General features: G+C 40.0%; 1 protein-coding gene across 2 annotated transcripts in view; it reads right to left on the bottom strand.

The window, feature by feature from the left end:
- The window catches only part of LOC106607654 (uridine diphosphate glucose pyrophosphatase NUDT14), a 48,225-nt gene continuing 22,005 nt past the window's right edge, over positions 1 to 26,220 (bottom strand). Inside the window, exons 3-6 of one of the 2 annotated variants that reach the window (XM_045720730.1) lie at positions 24,654 to 24,718; positions 22,032 to 22,338; positions 1,296 to 1,580; positions 1 to 994 (exon numbers count right to left, since the gene is read on the bottom strand). In XM_045720730.1, coding sequence (XP_045576686.1) covers positions 1,331 to 1,580; positions 22,032 to 22,338; positions 24,654 to 24,718 — 622 coding nt within the window. In that variant the 3' untranslated portion in view covers positions 1 to 994; positions 1,296 to 1,330. Of the gene's footprint in view, positions 995 to 1,113; positions 1,581 to 22,031; positions 22,339 to 24,653; positions 24,719 to 26,220 lie in introns of those variants that run through there. The other variant, XM_014204829.2, reaches the window with a different exon arrangement.

The following is a 26,220-nucleotide window of genomic DNA, read 5'->3' as shown; positions in this document are numbered from 1 at the left end:
AACAAAACTTTCCCCCGCGTCAGGTTAAAAAACAAAAAGGATCACAAAACAGCACTATGGGCTCAAGGTGCTATTCCAGGAAGCTGGGTTAAGTGGCATGCTAAACTTACTCCGACATGTTACAAGCTAGGTTTTCAATTTCCCAAAACAAAACTCCCATTGACCCTGCTCCATTCTACAGAGGCTCATAGGGGCTCGACATCACTTTCCTTCATTAGGAAAAAACGAAACACTGTCTGAGATATATAAAAACGCTGTTATTCTCAGCCAATATCGGTGAAGCCTTCCTGTTAACACACATGTATAAGTGTGAGAGCAATTGTCGACCAGAAGGTTCTCACAATATCACAATTAATCATATGGTGGTTACTAGTGTTATCACAATAATCAGAATTATCGCCGTATCGTGGTGAGTATTGTAGTATCACGATATTACAATACCTCTGAGTATTGTGATACTGGTATTGTGACATTAGTAACTGAAATAAAGCTTATCAGTGTAGAGGTAGGTGATATTCCTGTGGTAGTTAAAAGAAGCCTCTATCGAAAGTACAATTTCTTGTGACCTCAGAGCACGCATTGACATCCCTGGATTCAATGCAATGCTTACAACATATCTAAATGCCTAAGCAAACTGAAATGTTGATTTGTTTTTAGACCATGATCAAACAACCAACTATCAAACTATCAAAGTATTGCTTAGAGAAGTGTCTCCCAGTCCTGGACGTGAGGGACCCAAAAGGGGAGAATATTTTTTTTCTAGCCCCCCCAATACACAAGAATGGGAAACACTGGCTTTGAGGCTGTGTAGATCGTAGAGAACGTTAGCAAGGCGTGCCTGAACAGCTGTGGTAATTAGACTCAGCAACGACCGTCATATGTGATAAGCTCTGGCACTGAATAAGAAACAACATTTTTGCATTCCTGGAACGAGATCAAATCAACTGCAGACGAGCAGCTCTGAACAAGAGTGATGTTGCCATCTTCGTGACCTCTGTGGAAAAAGTTACACAAACAACAAAAAGTGAATATGGCAAGTTTTAGAGGAAAAGTAATTAAGACCATAAATTTGACAAACCCCCCAAAAAAGAACACGGTTAGTAACAACACAAAAATGGTTGCCATGGGGCCATTTTATATGGAAATGGTCAGAGGCAAGGTGTTGGAAGTAGATTTAAGTTGTCTCTAACCACTGACACAGGGTCAGATATTTTTCTCCATACCCTTAATAGTAAAGATTAGGCTTGGGGTTAGGGTCTTCTGATCCCAGATCTGTTGTTAACGGCAACTTCTACCTCAGGCTCAAGAGTGCAAGGACGGGTTGGGTGGGTTACACGTTGGTGGAGATCTTGTACTTGGGCGACATGTTGTTGTGGAACCAGATGAAGCTGAAGATGACGCCCATGGTCTTGGGGACGCTCTCGTCGTAGGCAAAGGTCATGGCCTCGTGGAGGGGCACCTTGACCACTTCGATCAGCTCACCCTCCTGAGGCGCGCCTCCGCCCTCGCCCACGCGGTTTTCGTCCGACACCTCGGCGTAGAACATGGTCTGCTTGGCTCCTGTCACACCTACGCTGGAGCTGCCGAGAGAAAGGTGACACACATGAGGTCAAAGGTCAGGTGACTGGCATGTAAGCCTATGAGCCTGTTTATTATTTCACACAGCAAATGTTATCCAACTAAATTTGCAGGGGTTTAGCAGTCAGTTCAAAATAAAATATTTTCCCAAACCAATGCCAAAGCATTTGAGAGATCGCCATGACAATCCCAGGTGAAACACCACCAGCGTGGAGTTGGTGGAGAGGGAGTGGTGAGTGTAGTGTGTCTATAGGGCGATGATGATGATCCTCTTTGGGGCTAGAGGATCCCCATGACAGGCTTCCCCTCTACACTTAGATTCCTCAATTCTCCCCACATGACAGCCATATAAAAACACCATCCACAGGCAGCTAAAATGGGGCCAAGTAAGGTCCATTAATCCTGATTGAGGAATCCAGGAAATCATCCTGTAAAAGGTTCGGTGGGAGGTGTAGGGTGACGTTGCCCCTAGACACTGATCTAAATTGAGGAGGGAAAGCTGATCCTAGATCTACACCTACGGGAACACTCACCCCAAACCCTGGCTGGGATCCAAGTTTTCCAACAGCCATTGCTAATGCTACCGAAGATAGCACATCAGTTGTACACCATCCATATGTATTATATTAAGTTAAAATAAGTGTTCATTCAGTATTGTTGTAATTGTCATCCATTTTTTTTTAAACGGTCAATTAATCGGTATCGGCTTTTATTGGTCAGCTAATGATCGGTATCGAAAAATCATAATCGGTCGACCTCTATACCATCTTGCCTATGCCATTCGGCCAACGCTCATCCATATATTTATATGTACATATTCTTATTCATTCCTTTACACGTGTGTGTATAAGGTAGTTGTGAAATTGTTAGATTACTTGTTAGATATTACTGCATGGTCGGAACTAGAAGCACAAGCATTTCGCTACACTCGCATTAACATCTGCTAACCATGTGTATGTGACCAATAAAATTTGATTTTCCACGTAGAGTAGGCCAGAAGGATAAACTGAAAAACCTAACCTCTCAAAAAAAATATGGCAGAGCCGCAAAAGTACTTCTGTGCAAGGGTGTTTATTTACATAGTGAATCCGGAAAAAAACAACAGTACTGCCATCCAAAGTATCCATTATGGGACAGCTAAAAACAATGCTGCCCCATCAACAGCTCAATCCAAAATGGTTCCCCCCTTGAACTGAAAGAGAGGCTCCTTTTGTAGGGGAAGCCCCTCACATCAGAACATACCCAGCACTAATTAATTAAGCAATTACCGTCATCAAAGCCTACATTTTCCACTCAGCTAAACATAATGAATTACATATATTGCAACATGTTTCTCATGATACAATATACCAATATAACACATTTACAAAATCCCATCCCTACTGACATGGAGTCTTCCAAGATGCCCATTCACATGAACGAGCCAGTCGGGACAGGCACTACAAAGCCAGCCTGATTACCGTAGCTCTGGTCCTTATCCCAGCATACCCGGAAGCTACAGAGATGGAGAGAGGAACAGAACCAAACAACGCGCTCATTCATAACATTGATAAGTACAATAATGTTGCTTAACCTGTTGGGTCTAGGGGGCAGCATTTGCACGTCTGGATAAAAAAAATGTACCCGATTTAATCTGGTTACTAATCCTACCCAGTAACTAGAATATGCATATACTTATTATATATGGATAGAAAACACTCTAAAGTTTCCAAAACTGTTTGAATGGTGTCTGTGAGTATAACAGAACTCATTTGGCAGGCAAAACCCTGAGACATTTTCTGACAGGAAGTGGATACCTGATGTGTTGTATTGAGTTTAAACCTATCCCATTGAAAAACACAGGGGTTTAGGAATATTTTGGCACTTCCTATTGCTTCCACTAGATGTCACCAGCCTTTACAAAGTGTTTTGAGTCTTCTGGAGGGAGATCTGACCGAACAAGAGCCATGGAACGGTGATGTCCCATTAGACACCTGGCGCGCTACTTCATGTTGGGTACCCTCGTTCCAATACGTTATAAAAGGCTATGCATTCGTCCACCTTGAATATTATTCATGTTCTGGTTAAAAAGGCCCTAATGATTTATGCTATACAACGTTTGACATGTTTGAACGAACGGAAATATATTTTTTCCCCTCGTTCATGACGAGAAGTCCGGCTGGCTTACATCATGTGCTAACGAGACGGAGATTTTTGGACATAAATGATGAGCTTTTTTGAACAAAACTACATTCGTTATGGACCTGTGATACCTGGAAGTGACATCTGATGAAGAGAATCAAAGGTAATGGATTATTTACATAGTATTTTCGATTTTAGATCTCCCCAACATGACGTCTAGTCTGTATCGCAACGCGTATTTTTCTGGGCACAGTGCTCAGATTATTGCAAAGTGTGATTTCCCAGTAAGGTTATTTTTAAATCTGGCAAGTTGATTGCGTTCAAAAGATGTAAATCTATAATTCTTTAAATGACAATATAATATTTTACCAATGTTTTCTAATTTTAATTATTTAATTTGTGACGCTGACTTGACTGCCGGTTATTGGAGGGAAACGATTTCCTCAACATCAATGCCATAGTAAAACGCTGTTTTTGTATATAAATATGAACTTGATAGAACTAAAAATGCATGCATTGTCTAACATAATGTCCTAGGAGTGTCATCTGATGGAGATTGTAAAAGGTTAGTGCATCATTTTAGCTGGTTTTATGGTTTTGGTGACCCTGTCTTTGACTTGACAAAACATTACACACAACTCTTGTAAATGTACTGTCCTAACATACTCTAAATTTATGCTTTCGCCGTAAAACCTTTTTGAAATCGTAAAACGTGGTTAGATTAAGGAGATGTTTATCTTTCAAATGGTGTAACATAGTTGTATTTTTGAAAAATTTGAATTTTGACATTTATTTGGATTCAAATTTGCCGCTCTTGAAATGCACCTGCTGTTGATGGAGTGCACCACGGGTGGCACGCTAGCGTCCCACCTAGCCCCAAGAGGTTAAATCTAACATGAACGCTCGTCTGTATATTCTTTATACCATAAACTGCTACTGACGAGAGGTAAGAATAAAGTGTGAAATGTATGTACTAAGAGAGTGACGTTGACTTGTGTGTCGACCCACATTGTTAACGTAGCTGATAAAGAAGCAGGGAGGCGCGATGAATGTGTGTGTGTCAGTGTACCAAACGCTGCCCACGGCCAATGACGGGACTTCTCCGCCACAGATGTGTGTATTGTTAGATGGTACTACTGCACAAAATCACATTATGATTTTTAAGAAATTAATTTGCATTTTATTGCATTACATAAGTATTTGATCACCTACCAACCAGTAAGAATTCCGGCTCTCACAGACCAGTTAGTTTTTCTTTAAGAAGCCCTCCTGTTCTCCACTCATTACCTGTATTAACTGCACCTGTTTGAACTCGTTACCTGTATAAAAAGACACCTGTCCACACACTCAATCAAACAGACTCCAACCTCTCCACAACGGCCAAGACCAGAGAGCTGTGTAAGGACATCAGGGATAAAATTGTAGACCTGCACAAGGCTGGGATGGGCTACAGGACAATAGGCAAGCAGCTTGGTGAGAAGGCAACAACTGTTGGCGCAATTATTAGAAAATGGAAGAAGTTCAAGATGACGGTCAATCACCCTCGGTCTGGGGCTCCATGCAAGATCTCACCTCGTGGGGCATCAATGATCATGAGGAAGGTGAGGGATCAGCCCAGAACTACACGGCAGGACCTGGTCAATGACCTGAAGAGAGCTGGGACCATAGTCTCAAAGAAAACCATTAGTAACACACTACACCGTCATGGATTAAAATCCTGCAGCGCACGCAAGGTCCCCCTGCTCAAGAAAGCACATATACATGCCCGTCTGAAGTTTGCCAATGGCCATCTGGATGATCCAGAGGAGGAATGGGAGAAGGTCATGTGGTCTGATGAGACAAATTGAGCTTTTTGGTCTAAACTCCACTCGCCGTGTTTGGAGGAAGAAGGATGAGTACAACCCCAAGAACACCATCCTAACCGTGAAGCTTGGAGGTGGAAACATCATTCTTTGGGGATGCTTTTCTGCAAAGGGGACAGGACGACTGCACCGTATTGAGGGGAGGATGGATGGGGCCATGTATCGCGAGATCTTGGCCAACAACCTCCTTCCCTCAGTAAGAGCATTGAAGATGGGTCGTGGCTGGGTCTTCCAGCATGACAACGACCCGAAACACACAGCCAGGGCAACTAAGGAGTGGCTCCGTAAGAAGCATCTCAAGGTCCTGGAGTGGCCTAGCCAGTCTCCAGACCTGAACCCAATAGAAAATCTTTGGAGGGAGCTGAAAGTCCGTATTGCCCAGCGACAGCCCCAAAACCTAAAGGATCTGGAGAAGGTCTGTATGGAGGAGTGGGCCAAAAATCAGGAAACGTATGATCTCTGTAATTGCAAACAAAGGTTTCTGTACCAAATATTAAGTTCAGCTTTTCTGATGTATCAAATACTTATGTCATGCAATAAAATGCAAATTAATTACAAAAAAATCATACAATGTGATTTTCTGGATTTTTTTGATTCCGTCTCTCAGTTGAAGTGTACCTATGATAAAAATTACAGACCTCTACATGCTTTGTAAAGTAGGAAAACCTGCAAAATCGGCAGTGTATCATACTTGTTCTCCCCACTGTGTGTATGTATGTATGTATGTATGTATGTATGTATGTATGTATGTATGTATGTATGTATGTATGTATGTATGTATGTATGTATGTATGTATGTATGTATGTATATATAAATAAAACATTCTATTGGTTGAAATAATTTTGTATAGTAATTTAAATAGAAAAATGTGACTTTTTGAGTCAGGTGGTGTTTTGCGTATCAAATCATAAACCATGTGCCATGGAATGGGTACATCAAATTTCTTCCCAACTATTTTGCAATTTATATATGTCACAGCTGTCAGTTTCTTGGTCCTTAAATGAAATTGGTATTTGTTTTCTTTAACCATTTGTTATTTAATGCAGGGCCGATATACAAGTTCCTTACTTTTTTTCCCTTCTACTTGCCTCTTCCATTTTTGTGGTAATGCTGCAATTAGTTGGTTGTAATTTTGGGTAGAGCAGACATTTCCATGTCTGTTAGCTGCATGTGTGACATAACTCCACCAGTCCTATTTATATCATTCACTAAAATTATACCTTAAACAATTCTTCGAAAAATGTAATTTTTTTTAATCAATTAGTATATTTGAGTTTAACCACAATATTTGTTGTATTATTTGTTCTGTCTTTTCAGGTGGCTTAAACTGAAATTGCAACCAACTTTCTAAAGCTTGTTTAAAAAAAAATAACGATATTTGAGATTATTTCCTTTTCAAACAACCGAAAGTGAGCAGGTGTAATCTGAATAAAGGGAAAAAAGCCATTCTTGAACATAGGATGAGACATTCCTACAGAACCAGTTTGGATTTAAGTAAACATTTTGTACGACTGATGCCTTTAGTGAGACATCTAATGCTTTAATATTTAATCATTTCTGCCTCCGAATTCACATTCGTTATATAAATAGGCCCTTTTAAATTTTGTCTGGCTTGCCATTCCAAATAAAATTGAATATTTTTTGTTCATATAATTTAAAAAGCAGGTCACTAGGTGTAGGCAAAACCATAAGCCAATAGGTAAACTGTGATATGACTAAATCAGGGTAGATATGTTTTTTCCTTTCCACGGTAGCAAGATCTTATCTATTTTTGCTAACTTTCTATAAAGATTTATTGGAGTGAGATCATTTTTCTTTTGTGATTTGTATACCGAGTATGACCACATCTCCGTCAAACCATTTAATTGGTAAACTACACAGTAATGTAAAATTTACATTTTTTTTGTGATCCAATTTGGTTTTAATCCAGAGAGGATCGCAAAAGTACCAAGATCTTCTATGAGGCTGTGGAGAGATTTTAATTGTGGTTGTAAAAGAAAACATGAATCATCAGCGTACAATGACACCTCAGTTTTTAAGCCACGGATTTCTAATCCCTGAAAACTTCATAAGGGTAGGGGGCACTATTTTCACCTCCTGGATGAAAAGCGTGCCCAAAGTAAACTGCCTGCTACTCAGGCCCAGAAGCTAGGATATGCATATAATTGGTAGATTTGGATAGAAAACTAAAGTTTCCAAAACTGTTAAAATAATGTCTGAGTATAACAGAACTGATATGGCAGGCGAAAACCTGAGAAAAATCCATCCAGGAAGTGGGATTTTTTTTATTTTGTAGTTTTCAATTGAATGCTATTACAGTATCCATTGACTTAGGACTCAAATTGCACTTCCTATGGCTTCCACTAGATGTCAGTCTTTAGAAATTGTTTCAGGGTTGTAGTCTGAAAAATGAGTAAGACCACTTTGAATGACTGGACCATTCAGTGTCCCTGAGGGTTTTCATGCGCACGACCGAGAGCACGCCTTTCTTGTTTCCTTTTATATTGATGAAGCTTTTGTCCGGTTGAAATATTATTGATTATTATGACTAAAAACAACCTGAGGCTTGATTATAAACATCGGTTGACATGTTTCTACGAACTTTACTGATACTTTTGGGATTTCTCGTCTGTCTGTTGTGACTGCCATTGAGCCTGTGGATTACTGAACAAAACAGAGGTTTTTGGATATAAAAAGAGGGACTTTATTGAACAAAACAAACATTTATTGAGTAAATGGAAGTCTTGTGAGTGCAACCATACGAAGATCATCAAAGGTAAGTGATTCATTTTATCACTATTTGTGACTTGTGTAACTCCTCTACTTGGCTGGTAACTGTTGATAATGATTTGTCTGCTGGGCGCTGTTCTCAGATAATCGCATGGTATGCTTCTGCCGTAAAGTCTTCTTGAAATCTGACTCCGTGGTTGGATTAACAAGAAGTTAATCTTTAAACCAATGTATACACTTGTATGTTTTATGAATTTATGAGTATTTCTGTTTTTGAATTTGGCGCTCTGCAATTTCACTGGATGTTAGCCAGGTGGGACGCTACCGTCCCACACCCCCTAGAGGTTAATATTATTGTCAGATCTAATTTTAACAGCTAACATTTCGATGGCAATAATAAATAGATATGCCGATAGTGGACAACCTTATTTTACTCCTCTAGATAGTTTAAAACTTTCTGAGATGTAGCCATTATTTACTATACATAACTTTAACCCATTTTATAAGAGATTCCCCAAAATGGAAATATTCTAGGCATTTATGTATAAACTCCAGTTGTACTTTATCAAAATCAGCTATGTAAACCAGGCCTGGTGTCCGACATTTCGTAGTATTCTATTGTTTCCAGTACTTGTCATATTATCTTAAATGTATCGTCCATGTAAAAAAACCTGTCCGATTAGGATGAATAATATCTGACAAAATACTTTAATTCTATGCGCCTAGCATTTTCCATCACAACACTGAAGTGTAAGAGGCCTCCAATTTTTTAAACGGACTGGATCATGCATACCTACCTACATATCACTTGGGTCCTGTTTAAGTAATAATGATATCAGACCTTTTTGTTGCGTGTCCAATAATCTACCATTTATATAGGAGTGGTTAAAACATGCTAAAAATGGTCCTGAGTACATAAAAAATAGTGTGGTATACTTCCACTGGTATGCCATCCAGCCCTGGAGTTTTCCAAGCCTTAAAGTGCCTTACTTCCTCTTTCAAAATATCATTCGGTGAATCATGCGTGACTCCATCATTTATAACAAGTTACAATAAATAAATAAAAATTGGTAGCATTTCTATATTGAAGATTAAAAAAAAAAGAATTGGGCATTTTTCCCCATATTCCATCCAATTCGCTTTATTTTTATAATATATTACATTGGATCTTTCTTAAGTTCCTCCATTTCTTTTTGTTTTTTCTCCAACTTATTCTGTGCCTATATGGTACAGTTTTTATTGCTATCTACAGCTGAAGTTGGAAGTTTACATACACCTTAGCAGAATACAATTAAAACAGTTTTTCACAATCCCTGACATTTAATCCTAGTAAAAATTCCCTGTCTTAGGTCAATTAGGATCACCATTTTATTTTAAGAATGTGAAATGTCAGAATAATAGTAGAGAGAATGATTTATTTCAACTTTTATTTCTTTCATCACATTCCTAGTGGGTCAGAAGTTTAAATTCACTCAATTAGTATTTGGTAGCATTGCCTTTAAATTGTTTAACTTGGGTCAAACATTTCAGGTAGCTTTCCACAAGCTTCCCACAAAAAGTTGGGTGAATTTTGGCCCATTCCTCATAACAGGGCTGGTGTAACTGAGTCAGGTTTGTAGGCCTCCTTGCTCGCACACACTTTTTCAGTTCTGCCCACAAATTCTCTAAGGAATTGAGGTCAGGGCTTTGTGATGGCCACTCCAATACCTTGACTTTGTTGTCCTTAAGCCATTTTGCCACAACTTTGGAAGTATGTTTGGGGTCATTGTCCATTTGCGACCAAGCTTTAACTTCCTGACTGATGTCTTGATGTTGCTTCAATATATCCACAATTTTACTTCCTCATGATGCCGTCTATTTTGTGAAGTGCACCAGTCCCTCCTGCAGCAAAGCACCACCACAACATGATGCTGCCACCCCTGTGTTTCACGGTTGGGATGGTGTTCTTCAGCTTGCAAGCGTCTCTCTTTTTCCTCCAAACATAACGATGGTCGTAATGGCTAAACAGTTCTATTTTTGTTTCATCAGACAAGAGGACATTTCTCCAAAAAGTACGATCTTTGTCCCCATGTGCAGTTGCAAACCGTAGTCTGGCCTTTTATGGCGGTTTTGAGCAGTGGCTTCTTCCTTGCTGAGCGTCCTTTCAGGTTATGTCGATATAGAACTTGTTTTACTGTGGATATAGATACTTTTGTACCCGTTTCCTCCAGCATCTTCACAAGGTCCTTTGCTGTTGTTCTGGGATTGATTTGCACTTTTCGCACCAAAGTACGTTCATCTCTAGGAGACAGAACGCGACTCCTGAGCGGTATGACGGCTGCATGGTGCCATGGTGTTTATAGTTGCGCAATATTGTTTTTACAGATGAACGTGGTACCTTCAGGTGTTTGGAAATTGCTCCCAAGGATGAACCATACTTGTGGAGGTCTACAATTTATTTTCTGTGGTCTTTGCTGATTTCTTTTGATTTTCCCATAATGTCAAGCACAGGGGCACTGAGTTTGAAGGTAGGCCTTGAAATACATCCACAGGTACACCTCCAATTGACTCAAATGATGTCAATTAGCCTACCAGAAGCTTCTAAAGCCATGACATCATTTTCTGGAATTTTCCAAGCTGTTTAAAGGCACAGTCTGCTTAGTTTATGTAAACTTCTGACTAGAATTGTGATAAGAGTGAATTGTAAGTGAAATAATCTGTAAACAATTGTTGGAAAAATGATTTGTGTCATGCACAAAGTAGATGTCCTAACCGACTTGCCAAAACTATATAGTTTGTTAACAAGAAATGTGTGGAGTGACTGAAAAACTAGTTAATGACTGCAACCTAAGTGCATTTAAACTTCTGACTTCAACTGTAACTTTACTGTTAGTCCTTCAATTTCCTTTGTTAATATGGACTTGATCTAAATTGCTTTTGTTTCATAGAGTACTGAATTGCAAGGCCTCATTTAAAAGTGTCCCATAAAATAAGGGGATCTGCTGTACCTATGGTATGAATTAAAAAGTCAGTTATAAATTATTCTGTCCTAGTTCTAGTAGGCTTTGATTAAATTTCCAATATCCTCGCCCACGTGGAAATTCTGTAAGAGTAATATATATGCCAATTATGTGATGATCCGACCACATTCTGTCCCCTATCAACACTAACTGTTGGTGCCAGAGAGAATGGCATAAGAAAATAGTCAAGACGACTCCGCCATGTACAGTCGTGGACAAAAGTTGAGAATGAAACAAATATTAATTTCCACAGTTTGCTGCTTCACTGTCTTTAGATAGTTTTGTCAGATGTTACTATGGAATACTGAAGTATAATTACAAGCATTTCATAAGTGTCAAAGGCTTTTATTGAGAATTACATGAAGTTGATGCAAAGAGTCAATATTTGCAGTGTTGACCCTTCTTTTTCAAGACCTCTGCAATCCGCCCTGGCATGCTGTCAATTAACTTCTGGGCCACATCCTGACTGATGGAAGCCCATTCTTGCATAATCAATGCTTGGAGTATGTCAGAATTTGTGGGTTGTTTGTTTGTCCACCCGTCTCTTGAGGATTGACCACAAGTTCTCAAATGGGATTAACCTCTCTAGGGTCGGCGGGACGAAATCGTCCCACCTACGTAACAGCCAGTTGAATCCTGTGGCGCGTTATTCAATACCTTAGAAATGCTATTACGTCAATTTCTCAAACATATGACTATTTTACACCATTTTAAAGACTCTCATTAATCTAACCACACTGTCCGATTTCAAAAAGGCTTTACAACGAAAGCAAAACATTAGATTAAGTCAGGAGAGTACCCAGCCAGAAATAATCAGACACCCATTTTTCAAGCTAGCATATAATGTCACATAAACCCAAACCACAGCTAAATGCAGCACTAACCTTTGATGATCTTCATCAGATGACAACCCTAGGACATTATGTTATACAATACATGCATGTTTTGTTCAATCAAGTTCATATTTATATCAAAAACCAGCTTTTTACATTAGCATGTGACGTTCAGAACTAGCATACCCCCCGCAAACTTCCGGTGAATTTACAAAAAATGTACTAAATTACTCACGATAAACGTTCACAAAAAGCATAACAATTATTTTAAGAATTATAGATACAGAACTCCTCTATTCAGTCGATATGACCGATTTTAAAATAGCTTTTCGGTGAAAGCACATTTTGCAATATTCTCAGTAGATAACCCGGCATCACAGGGCTAGCTATTTAGACACCCAGCAAGTTTAGCACTCACCAAAGTCTGATTTACTATAAGAAAAATGTTATTACCTTTGGTGTTCTTCGTCGGAATGCACTCCCAGGACTTCTACTTCAATAACAAATGTTGGTTTGGTTCAAAATAATCCATCGTTATATCCAAATAGCGGCGTTTTGTTCGTGCGTTCAAGACACTATCCGAATGGTAAAGAAGGGTCACGAGCACGACGCATTTCGTGACCAAAAATTTCTAAATATTCCATTACCGTACTTTGAAGCATGTCAACCGCTGTTTAAAATCAATTTTTATGCCATTTTTCTCGTAAAAAAGCGATAATATTCCAACCGGGAATCTGCGTTTAGGTAAAGAGACGAAAGAAAATAAAGCATGGGGTCGACTCGTGCACGCGCCTAAGCCCATTGTCCTCTGATCGGCCACTTGCCAAAAGCGCAAATGTGTTTCAGCCTGGGGCTGCCTCGATATCATTCAGCTTTTTCCCGGGCTCTGAGAGCCTATGGGAGCCGTAGGAAGTGTCACGTTACAGCAAAGATCATCAGTCTTCAATAAACAGAGACAAGAAGCTCAAGGAATAGTCAGAGAGGGCACTTCCTGTAAGGAATCTTCTCAGGTTTTTGCCTGCCATATGAGTTCTGTTATACTCACAGACACCATTCAAACAGTTTTAGAAACTATAGGGTGTTTTCTATCCAAAGCCAATAATTATATGCATATTCTAGTTTCTGGGCAGTAGTAATAACCAGATTAAATCGGGTACGATTTTTATTCGGCCGTGTAAATACTGCCCCCTACCCCCAACAGGTTAAGGTCTGGGGAGTTTCCTGGCCATGGACCCAAAATATCAATGTTTTGTTCCCCGAGCCACTTAGTTATCACTTTTGCCTTATGGCAAGGTGCTCCATCATGCTGGAGAAGGCATTGTTCGTCAACAAACTGTTCCTGGATGGTTGGGAGAAGTTGCTCTCGGAGCATGTGTTGGTACCATTCTTTATTCATGGCTGTGTTCTTAGGCAAAATTGTGAGTGAGCCCACTCCCTTGGCTGAGAAGCAACCCCACACACATGAATGGTCTCAGGATGCTTTACTGTTGGCGTGACTGATGGTAGCGCTCACCTTGTCTTCTCAGAACAAGCTTTTTTTTCTCGGATGTCCCAAACAATCGGAAAGGGGATTCATCAGAGAAAATGACTTTACCCCAGTCCTCAGCAGTCCAATCCCTGTCCATTTTGCAGAATATCAGTCTGTCCCTGATGTTTTTCCTGGAGATAAGTGGCTTCTTTGCTGCCTTTCTTGACACCAGGCCATCCTCCAAAAGTCTTCACCTCACTGTGTGTGCAGATGCGCACTCACCTGCCTTCTGCCATTCCTGAGCAAGCTCTGTACTGGTGGTGCCCCGATCCCGCAGCTGAATCAACTTTAGGAGACGGTCCTGGCGCTTGCTGGACCTTCTTGGGTGCCCTGAAGCCTTCTTCACAACAATTGAACCCCTCTCCTTGAAGTTCTTGATGATCCAATAAATGGTTGATATAGGTGCAATCTTACTGGCAGCAATAACCTTGCTTGTGAAGCCTTTTTTGTGCAAAGCAATGATCATGGCATGTGTTTCCTTGCAGGTAACCATGGTTGACAGAGGAAGAACAATGATTCCAAGCACCACCCTCCTTTTGAAGCTTCTAGTCCGGTATTCGAACTCAATCAGCATGACAGAGTGATCTCCAGCATTGTCCTCATCAACACTCACACCTGTGTGTACGAGAGAATCACTGACATGATGTCAGCTGGTCCTTTTGTGGCAGGGCTGAAATGCAGTGGAAAGGTTTTGGGGATTCAGTTTATTTGCATGGCAAAGAGGGACTTCACAATTAATTGCAATTCATCTGATCACTCGTCATAACATTCTGGAGTATATACAAATTGCCATCATACAAACTGAGGCAGCAGACTTTGTGAAAATTAATGTGTCATTCAAAACTTTTGGCCACGACGGAATATCTCACTAGGTCAGGGTATTTAACTTCTATGGGCTAGGTGGGACATTAGCGTCCCACTCTATTCAACAGCCAATGGAATCGCGTGGCGCGAAATACAAATACCTAAAAAAATGCAATAATTTCAATATTTCAAACATACAACTATTTTACACCATTTGAAAGATAAGACTCTCGTTAATCTAACCACATTGTCCGATTTCAAAAAGGCTTTACAGCGAAAGCAAAACATTAGATTATGTTAGGAGAGTACATAGACACAAATAACCACACAGCCATTTTTCAAGCAAGCATATGTGTCACAAAAACCCAAAACACAGCTAAATGCAGCAATAACCTTTGATGATCTTCATCAGATGACACTCCTAGGACATTATTTTATACAATTCATGCATGTTTTGTTCAATCAAGTCCATATTTATATAAAAAAAACCAGCTTTTACATTAGCATGTGATGTTCAGAACTAGCATTCCCACCCAAAACTTCCGGTGAATTTACTAAATTACTCATCATAAACGACAAAATACATAACAATTATTTTAAGAATTATAGATACAGAACTCCTTTATGCAATCGCTATGTCCGATTTTAAAATAGCTTTTCGGCAAAAGCACATTTTGCAATATTCTGAGTACATAGCTCAGCCATCACGGCTAGCTAATTTGACACCCGCCAAGTTCGGGGCAACCTAAACTCAGAATTACTATTAGAAAAATTGGATTACCTTTGCTGTTCTTCGTCAGAATGCACTCCCAGGACTACTACTTCCACAACAAATGTTGTTTTTGTTCCAAATAATCCATAGTTATGTGCAAATACCCCCGTTTTGTTCGTGCGTGCAGGTCACTATTCAAAGGGTAACGCGCTAGCGCATTTCGTGACAAAAAACTTCAAAATGTTCTATTACCGTACTTAGAAGCATGTCAAACGCTGTTTAAAATCAATTTTTATGGTAAAATAGCGATAGTATTCCAACCGGACAATACTGTATTCATTCAAAGAGGAAAAGAAAAAATGGCGAGGTCTCGTGAACGCGCATTTCCATTCCCTTTGTCCTCAGGCAGACCACTGACAAACTGAGTTACTATACTTTGCCCAGAGACAGGAGATGCCCCAATCCGCTTTCTGGTGGCTTTAGAGAGCCATTGGAAGCCTTAGAAAGTGCAACATAACCCCACGGATACTGTAGTTTCGATAGACAATCAAAAGGAGAACTACAAAATCGCAGACAGGCCACTTCCTACTTGGAATCTTCTCAGGTTTTTGCTTGCCATATGAGTTCTGTTATACTCACAGATACCATTCAAACAGTTTTAGAAACGTTAGGGTGTTCTCTATCCAGATCTACTAATAATATGCATATTCTCGTTCTGGGCAAGAGTAGTAACCAGTTTAAATCGGGTACGTTTTTTATCCGGCCGTGAAAATACTGCCCCCTAGCCCAGACAGGTTAAGCCTCCATATATCCACTAACTCCAATATATCCATGACATTCATGATTTCCATAAGTGCCTGAGGGTGATAGTTTGTAGTGTTATTTCCTTTCCGGTCCATAGAGGTATTTAAGACCGTATTAAAATCTCCCATCATAATAATAGAGTCTAGCGTTGCTTGTAGAGTTAATCAATTCTTATATATATTATCAAAGAAGCTTGGATCATCATCATTATTTGGACCGTATAGGTTAATAAGCCATATCTGTTTATTGTCCAATAACATATTTAAAATAATCCATCTATCTTGTCTTGTTTGGACAATTTGCACATTTGGATCAAAATTACGGTTAATTAAAACCATCACCCCTTTTGAATTTATTTGCCAATGGGAGAAATATATTTCACCCCCCCCCCAGTCCTTTTTCCACAAAACTGGATCTAAAATTATATAATGGGTTTCCTGTAAACAATATATATTATATTCCTTCTCTTTTAGCCAGGTAAATACTGATCGTCTTTTCTTATTATCTGCTAAGCAATTACAATTGTAACTGGCTATGCTTATTTCACCACTTACCATGAGACGCAACGTCAATTCTATTTATCAAAATATATGTTTAATAAACATACCATAAAAAAGTAACATGATTGAGTGTCTATATAGCTGTACCATGATATTTGCATTGCTAGTAAGTAAACCTCCAATTGGTCCCCACTATTCCACCTGCTAAAAGCCCTCATCCCGAGTTGGGTTGTCATCCCAATGCCCGGCAGACCACCCCCGACCCCCCGTATCCCATAGCCCTGAAAAGACTGGGATCCATCCTTCGAAAAGAGCACACAGTGCCATTTACAGAACAGAAGTAGATCAACCGCCAAATGCATTTCCATCACCCTCACCTCAATTTGCAATATATATAGAAATAAAAAAAATCTATTTTAAAAAATCCTGTTTCTTATTTTCCATAATTAGCTATTAATAGTTGTAGTAATGTAGGCATGTTTTGCAAAGGATTTTCTCTCACCAGTCTCGCCATTACCAAAATTACATTATTGCAAGCAATTATTATATTAGCCAACAATTATTGTGAATCATCCTATATTGTCCCTAACATCTTTTACTCCTTCGCAACAATTGTGGTATACGCACACACACACACAACCCTTTTCCCCCACACAACCACAGGCTCGCATTCTCAACAGTTGCACCATCCCAGAGCCCAACTCAAGAAAGGTCTTGATTTACAAATGCATATACAGTTGCAGCTGTATGAGAAGGCCTGCAAGACCGTGCAAATTTTATTTAATTTTTTTAAATGGGCAGAAATGGGGAGATTTTATTAACTATTGTCACGTCCTAGATGGAGGTCAAATGTACCCGTTTTCCCTGAAACACCCACAACACGGTCCCCCGTGTTGACCATATTCCCAACAGGGCCACAATAATATACCCCCTCTGAATGCCCGAGTGTGACCCGCTAGGCTCTAACAGTTCGTGGGCACTGCTTGTCGCATTATAGTGCAATTAATGTATTGTTTAGTGTTGTGTTGTGTTGTGTCTTTGCTGGCATGCATCTATTTTTTTTGAGTTTGCCCCACCAAGATTTACATGCTAAAATTGCCACTGGTTGTCAATCATTGCTAGACAACCAATTTCAGGTCTTGCCATTGATCAACGCGGACAATCAGGAACATTCAGTCTTCTTGGTAAGCAACTCCAGTGTAGATTTGGCCTTGTGTTTTAGGTTATTGTCATGCTGAAATGTGAATTAATCTCCCAGTGTCTGGTGGAAACCAGGTTTTCCTCTAGGATTTTGCCTGTGCTTAGCTCCATTCCATTTATTTTCTTTATCCTGAAAAGCTCATAATATATATATATATATATATATATATATATATATATATATATATATATATATATATATATATATATATATATATATATATATATATATATATATATATATATCCTTAACAATTACAAGCATACTCATGATGCAGCCACCACTATGTTTGAAAATATGGCGTGGTACTCAGTAACATGTTGTATTCAATTTGCCCCAAACAACAATTTGTATTCAGGACAAAAAGTGAATTGCTTTGTAAAAAAATTTCTCTCAGTATTACTGCAAACAGGATGCACGTTTTGGAATATTTTTATTCTGTACAGGCTTCCTTCTTTCCACTCGGTCAATTAAGTTAGTATTGTGGAGTAACTATAATGTTGTTGATCCATCCTCAATTTTCTCCCATCACAGCCTTCAAAAACTCTTACCGTTTTAAAAAGTCACCATTGGCCTCAGTGAAATCCCTGAACGGTTTCATTCCTCTACGGCAACTGAGTTAGGAAGGACACCTGTATCTTTGTAGTGACCGGGTGTATTGATACACCATCCAAAGTGTAAATAATAACTTCACCACGCTCAAACGGATATTCAATGTCTGCTTTAAAAATGTTTTCCCATGTACACCAATAGGTTCCCTTCTTTGCGAGGCATTGGAAAACTTCCCTGGTCCTGGTGGTTGAATCCATTTGAGAGTCACTGCTCGACAGAGGGACCTTACACTATATACGCACACACAGATCTATCCACCCACCCACAAATTAGTAGATGATTTGGTTATTTCAGACACACCCGTTGACAACAGGTGAATAAAATTGAGCACACAGCCATGCAATCACCATAGAAAACACTGGCAGTAGAATGGCCTAGCTGAAGAGCTCAGTGACTTTCAATGTGGCACCGTTATAGGACGGCACATTACCAACAAGTCAGTTCATCAAATGTATGCCCTGCTAGAGCTGCCCAGGTCACCTCTAAGTGATGTTATTTTGAAGTGGAAACGTCTAGGAGCAACAACGGCTCAGTCGCAAAGTGGTAGGCCACACAAGCTCACAGAACAGGACCGGCGAGTGCTGAAGAGAGTAGCACAGAAATAACATCTGGGTTTGGCAGATGCCAGGGAAACGCTACCTGTCCGAATGAACACTGCCAACAGTAAAGTTTGGTGGGGGAGGAATAATGGTCTGGGGGTGTTTTTCATGGTTCGGGCTAGGCCCCTTAGTTCCAGTGAAGGGAAATCTTAACGCTACAGCATAAAAGACAGTCTATACAATTCTGTGCTTCCAACTTTGTGGCAACAGTTTGGGGAAGGCCCTTTTTCAGCATGACAATGCCCCCGTGCTCAAAGTGAGGTCCATACAGAACTGGTTTATCGAGATCGATGTGGAAGAACTTGACTGGCCTGCACAGAGCCCTGACCTCAACCCCATCTAACACATTTGGAATGAATTGGAACGCCAACTGCGAGCCTGGCCTAATTGCCCAACATCAGTGCCCGACCTCACTAATGCTTGTGGCTTAATGGAAGCAAGTCCCCACAGCAATGTTCCAACATCTAGTGGAAAGCCTTCCCAGAAGAGTGGAGGCTGTTATAGCAGTAAATTAACACCCATGATTTTTGAATGAGATGTTCAACGAGCAGGTGTCCACATTCTTTTGGTCATGTAGTAGAATTGTATGTTTGGGCTAGTCATTCAAAAATACATTAAACACTATTGTTGCACACAGAGGGAGTCCATTCAACTTATGTGACTTGTTAAGCACATTAACTTACTTAGGCTTGCCATAACAAAGGAGTTGAATACTTGACTCAAGACATTTCAGTTTTTCATTCTTAATTCATGTCAAAATTACATAATAAAATAAAAACAATTCCCCTTTGACATTATGGTGTTTTATGTGTAGGCCAGTGACAAACAAACCTCAATTTAATCAATTTTAAATGATGTCTGTAAAACAACCAAATGTGGAAAATCAAGGGGTGTGAATACTTTCTGAAAGAACTTTCTTTATAAGTGAGTAGAAAATATGTTTCTGAACACTTCTAAAATAACCCTGATAATGCGATAAAAAAACAAAACATTAAAGAATCCTGAGTGAGAAAAAAACTAACTTCATATCCCAGCCATTAACTGTAATCCAGCCAGGGTTACTCACAAGCAATTGAGATGTTCAAATGTATAGCCTACTTTGACTTGAGTGGTCTCACCTCTGATTTAATGTTTACCAGGGTCCCGGAACACTTGGAGAACGAACAGATAAGCAAGAGTATTTTATGCCTGCCTGCCCTTGAGGTTAGTAGATAGACACATTCCTCTGAGAGGTTTGAAGAAATCTCACCATATGCATCTATTGTTTGTCTATTAAAACTTTAAATACAGGAAGTCATTCGCCTCATCTTTGGGTTCAACATTTTACACACCTTGAGCAAATCAATTATTCACGACAGTGTGTGTGCCTGTATGAAGCTATGGGTGTGTGTGTTTGTTTGTGAAGCTAGACGCTAATCTTGGGTCAGTTTTGCATTTTCCCAGCTAATCAATATGGTTAGGATTGCAGGAGGGGAAGCTACTCTTAGATTTGTACCTAGGGGAAACTTTAGCCCGGAGCCATACAGTGAGGGAAAAAAGTATTTGATCCCCTGCTGATTTTGTACGTTTGCCCACTGACAAAGAAATGATCAGTCTATAATTGTAATGGTAGGTTTATTTGAACAGTGAGAGACAGAATAACAAAAAATCCAGAAAAACACATGTCAGAAATGTTATAAATTGATTTGCATTTCAATGAGGGAAATAAGTATTTGTCCCCCTCTGCAAAACATGATTTAGTACCTGGTGGCAAAACGCTTGTTGGCAATCAGAGGTCAGACGTTTCTTGTAGTTGGCCACCAGGTTTGCACACATCTCAGGAGGGATTTTGTCCCACTCATCTTTGCAGATCTCCAAGTCATTAAGGTTTCGAGGCTGACGTTTGGCAACTCGAACCTTCAGCTCCCTCCACAGATTTTCTATGGGATTAAGGTCTGGAGACTGGCTAGACCACTCCAGGACCTTAATGTGCTTCTTCTTGAGCCACTCATTTGTTGCCTTGGCCGTGGGTTTTTGGTCCTTGTCATGCTGGAATACCCATCCATGACCCATTTTCAATGCCCTGGCTGAGGGAAGGAGGTTCTCACCCAAAATTTGACGATGCATGGTCCCGTCCATCGTCTCTTTGATGCGGTGAAGTTGTCCTGTCCCCTTAGCAGAAAAACACCCCCAAAACATAATGTTTCCACCTCCATGTTTGACGGTGGGGATGGTGTTCTTGGGGTTATAGGCAGCATTCCTCCTCCTCCAAACACGGCGAGTTGAGTTGATGCCAAAGAGCTCCATTTTGGTCTCATCTGACCACAACACTTTCACCCAGTTGTCCTCTGAATCATTCAGATGTTCATTGGCAAACTTCAGACGGGCATGTATACGTGCTTTCTTGAGCAGGGGGAGCTTGCGGGCGCTGCAGGATTTCAGTCCTTCACGGCGTAGTGTGTTACCAATTGTTTTCTTGGTGACTATGGTCCCAGCTGCCTTGAGATCATTGACAAGATCCTCCCGTGTATTTCTGGGCTGATTCCTCACCGTTCTCATGATCATTGTAACTCCACGAGGTGAGATCTTGCATGGAGCCCCAGGCCGAGGGAGATTGACAGTTCTTTTGTGTTTCTTCCGTTTGCGAATAATCGCACCAACTGTTGTCACCTTCTCACCAAGCTGCTTGGCGATGGTCTTGTAGCCCATTCCAGCCTTGTGTAGGTCTACAATCTTGTCCCTGAGATCCTTGGAGAGCTCTTTGGTCTTGGCCATGGTGGAGAGTTTGGAATCTGATTGATTGCTTCTGTGGACAGGTGTCTTTTATACAGGTAACAAACTGAGATTAGGAGCACTCCCTTTAAGAGTGTGCTCCTAATCTCAGCTTGTTACCTGTATAAAAAGACACCTGGGAGCCAGAAATCTTTCTGATTGAGAGGGGGTCAAATACTTATTTCCCTCATTAAAATGCAAATCAATTTATAACATTTCTGACATGCGGTTTTCTGGATATTTTTGTTGTTATTCTGTCTCTCACTGTTCAAATAAACCTACCATTAAAATTAGACTGATCATTTCTTTGTCAGTGGGCAAACGTACAAAATCAGCAAGGGATCAAATACTTTTTTCCCCCTCACTGTAGGTGCCCACACACACACACACACACACCTGTACGATGTGATCCTCCGCAGCTTGGCGACTGGCACGTCGTAGCCACACTCCTCCAGCACCTCCTGCCTGGCAATCTCCTCCAGCGACAGGTCGGCCTTATCCACCAGGCCTGCACACAGCTCGTAGGTCATACCCGCCGAGCCCGGGGGCTGGGGGGTCTTGACGCCCCCAGCCGTAGCAACAGCCTCCTGCTGGGGAACCTCACTGATGGGAGTCTCTGGGATAGCAGCCCCCTCTTCCTCCACCCCTGCCTGCATGGCTGGCTCTGGTGCCTTGGTCCTCTCCCACTCACACATGTACACGGCTGCAGGACGCGAGAGGGTGGAGGGAGAGTGAATGGGGAAGAGCGAGATAGCAACATGTGTTACACTATAGTGACCTGGGGACCCAGATACATCACTGACAAAAAGGTATTCCTTTCACTTCTCAACAATAGGGATTGCACAGTTCATACAAAAATCAAAGTCTACATTTTTATTCTTCAAATAGGCCACAATTGAAATAATATAATAAGCGTCTGACAAACTTTGTATAGTAAAATCATACCCCTATAAAAATCATTACAAGCATACCTCTACACACCCCTGAACTTGTAAAAAGCTTGCTGGTGGAAATCAACACCGTAATAAGAGACTAGTTATTTTTTTATACAATTATTATTATTTATTTATTATAAATAAAATAAAAATTGGGGACACAGATACACTTTCCTCCGTATGCATTGACATTAAAGCTAAGATTCTGTATACTCCAGCATTTTGGATTTGAGATGAAATGTTTCATTTGAAGCAACAGTACAGAATGTCACCTTTCATTTGAGGGTATTTTCATTCATATATGTTTTACTGCTCAGAAATTAAAGCACTTTATATATCTAGTCCCCCGTTTGAAGACGTCACTATTTGGACAAAAATCACTTAGTGTATTAAAGTAGTTCAAAGTTTAGTATTTGGTCCCATATTCCTAACACAATGACTACATCAATCTTTCTCAGTTATCATTCACAATTCATTCATGATTGTCCATAATCACTGTTGCATCCACATTAATGTAGACCTGTTCAGAAACATCTTCTATTCTTACTTACTCCAAAATGACAATACATCGTTAACCGTTCACTTCCTATTGGGATAAACATAATACAAAACAACCAAAAAAACTGTAAATGCATCCAACAAGTTTGTAGAGTCACAAGCTTGATGTAGCCATGGAATATAGTAGCTAAGATGGGGAGCAGTCTGTCCATAATAAAGTGTTACTCTGCCTTCTTAAACACTGTCAACAAGGCAGGTCCTACAGGCCCTAGTTTTGTCGGACCTAGACTACTGTTCAGTAGTGTGGTCAGGTGCCACAAAGAGGGACTTGCGATTGGCAATTGGCTCAGAACAGGGTGCGCACGGCTGGCCCTTAAAAGTTAATGGAGAGCTAACATTAATGATATGCATGTCAATCTCTCATGGCTCAAAGTGGAAGAGAGACTGACGTCAAGTGTTGACAAGCTGAATGTACCGAGCTGTCTGTTTAAACTACTAGAACACAGCTCGGACACCCATGCATACCCAACAACACATGCCAACAGAGGTCTCTTCACAATCCCCAAATCCTGAACAGACTACGGGAGGCGCACAGTACTACATAGAGCCATGACTACATGGAACTCTATTCCACATCAGGTAATTGATGCAAGCAGTAGAATCAAAAAAATAAAATAATATATACACCTTATGGAACAGCGGGGACTGTGAAGCAACAAACATAGGCACAGACACATGCATACATACGCACCATATTGTGTTGTAGAGTAAGGGCCTGAGGGCACACAATGTATTGTGAAATCTGTTGTGAATGTATAGTAATGTTTTTAAAATTGTATAACTGCCTTAATTTTGCTGGACCCCAGGAATAATAGCTGCTGCTTTGGCAGATACAAAATTGACCCGAACCCTGGTGAACACCACAGGGGTAAAGGTGGCTGGAGGAAGGGAGGAGAGAGCATGTTAGCACTTTCTCAGTAGTAGACAAACCTCGACAGTGCCAGACAGATCACAGGCCACGTGTTAGGGGGGATATTGTTCCACTTGACAGGCTCAAGTGGCAGTTCAGCAAAATCCTATATAATACACAGGTGCTGGCTAAGAAACTTGCAATGTGACAAAAATGAATAACCCCTATGATGTAACTGGAATGATGAGATATATGTTCTTTTATGTTTTAGTTTTATTATTTCACTGCCATACTGTGTTCGATGTTGTCTAGCCATCTTGTCTCAAGAGGACCACAATGGAAATAAGCCCCAGAGTTTATTGTGTGTTATCCTCGATGATTTTATTAATGTGCATGTATGGCTTTTAAGTTTTATGTGCGCTTGTTTTTTTTTAAATGGTCGAATTAATAAACTAAAATAGCAGCATTTCCCGACAGGGATGAAGAAAGGTTGTGGTGGGTTCGATTCTGACCCACGCCCTTCTAACACACTTTAATTTCCTGTCCCTCTTCATTGTCTAATAACTATGAAAAATATGAAAAGGAATGTGAATTCCCAGTCCTTAGAAAAAAGGTTGTTCTTACGGAGGAAACATGATTTGATTGGTCGAGGAGAAATTAAGTAGGGAGTTTTACCTGGGCGGAACTGCTTGACCAAGATGAAGCAGTGTGAGGTGGTGTTGAAGATCAGCACCGAAACACTGGAAATAAAAGGGGGAGTAGAGAAAAATAGTTAATTCAGTTTGTTTCATTAATAATTTTTCGGGGGACAAGCAACAGTGAAGTAATAATATTGTTAATAAACTAAATTAACTATATTACATGACATCACACACAGTGCACCAATTTCCTGCTTACAGAAATCAACTACAAAATACATATCTGCCCAGACTGCCCTTCTTCCTAATGTAGCTACAGAAGGGCACAAACTTGAAAATATGCTAATTTGATTTAAATTGTGGGGCTATAGTGGTTAACAATCAACTTCATAATTATAACCTAAACAGGCAAATTTAAGTTAAGAGTAAATGTGTTTGGGGTATAAATGTAAAGAACTGGAGGATGTGAATTGGATTTTAATATTTTTGATGTGTAAATTGATGCATGTTTGATGTGTGTATGAAGTAATATGTCAGGGATTTGTGAGCTCAAATACACTTTAAAGACAAAAACAAGAACACATTGAAATACAATGAAAAGACAAAAAAAGACAGTTTGCACTAGAGAAAGTTGAATAAAATAATTGAGAGAACCTTTGAAAGAGAAGCCACATTCTCCCGTTTCATCATTTATCCTGTGTGACAGGAACTATTATCTGCCACACCAGTCCCAAAACTGGAACCTGTAACATTTAGCTCCATTTCAAAATATCCCTTTTTCCCCAGAATAACTGCTGTTCCATGCACACGGTAGCAGATCACCTACAGTAAGAAAATCAGGATAATGCTATTGTGTTCATTGAAAAACATTAAAATAATCAGTTACCCAATACCTTTAGAAACATGACCAAATAATTATTTTTCCGAAAGTATATACAATGCCTTCAGGAAGTATTCATCCCCTTTGACTTATACATTTTGTTTTGTTACAGCATCTTGGTAAGCAACTCCAGTGTATATTTGGCATTATATTTTAGGTTATTGGCATGCTGAAAGGTGACTTTTTCTCAGTGTCTGTTGGAAAGCAAACTGAACCAGGTTATTCTCTAAGAGTTTTCCTTCGCTTAGCTCTAGTCGGTTTCTTTTTGCAAAAAAAACACTCCCTAGTCCTTGTCAATGACAAGCATACCCATAGCATGATGCAGCCACCACCATGCTTGAAAATATGAAGAATGGTACTCAGTGATGTGTAGTGGTTTCCCCAAACAACGCTTTGTATTCAGGATATTCTTTGTCACATTTGTTGCCGTTTTACTGTAGTGCCTTACGGCAAAAACAGGATGCATGTTTTGGAATATGTTTTATTTTGTTCAGGCTTCCTTTTCACTGTCAATTGGCCTCAGTAAAACCCCTTAATGGTTTCCCTCCTCTATGGCAACTCAGTTAGGACACCTGTATCTTAGTAGTGACTGGGTGTATTGATACAGTGAGTGAAAAAATTATTTGATCCCCTGCTGATTTTGTACGTTTTCCCACTGACAAAGAAATTATCAGTCTATAATTTTAATGGTAGGTTTATTTGAACAGTGAGAGACAGAACAACA

Source organism: Salmo salar, chromosome ssa06, assembly GCF_905237065.1.
Source record: "Salmo salar chromosome ssa06, Ssal_v3.1, whole genome shotgun sequence".
Classification (NCBI taxonomy): domain Eukaryota; kingdom Metazoa; phylum Chordata; class Actinopteri; order Salmoniformes; family Salmonidae; genus Salmo; species Salmo salar.
Note: the sequence above shows the minus strand (reverse complement) of the source record. Positions and strands in the feature narration are given on the sequence as shown.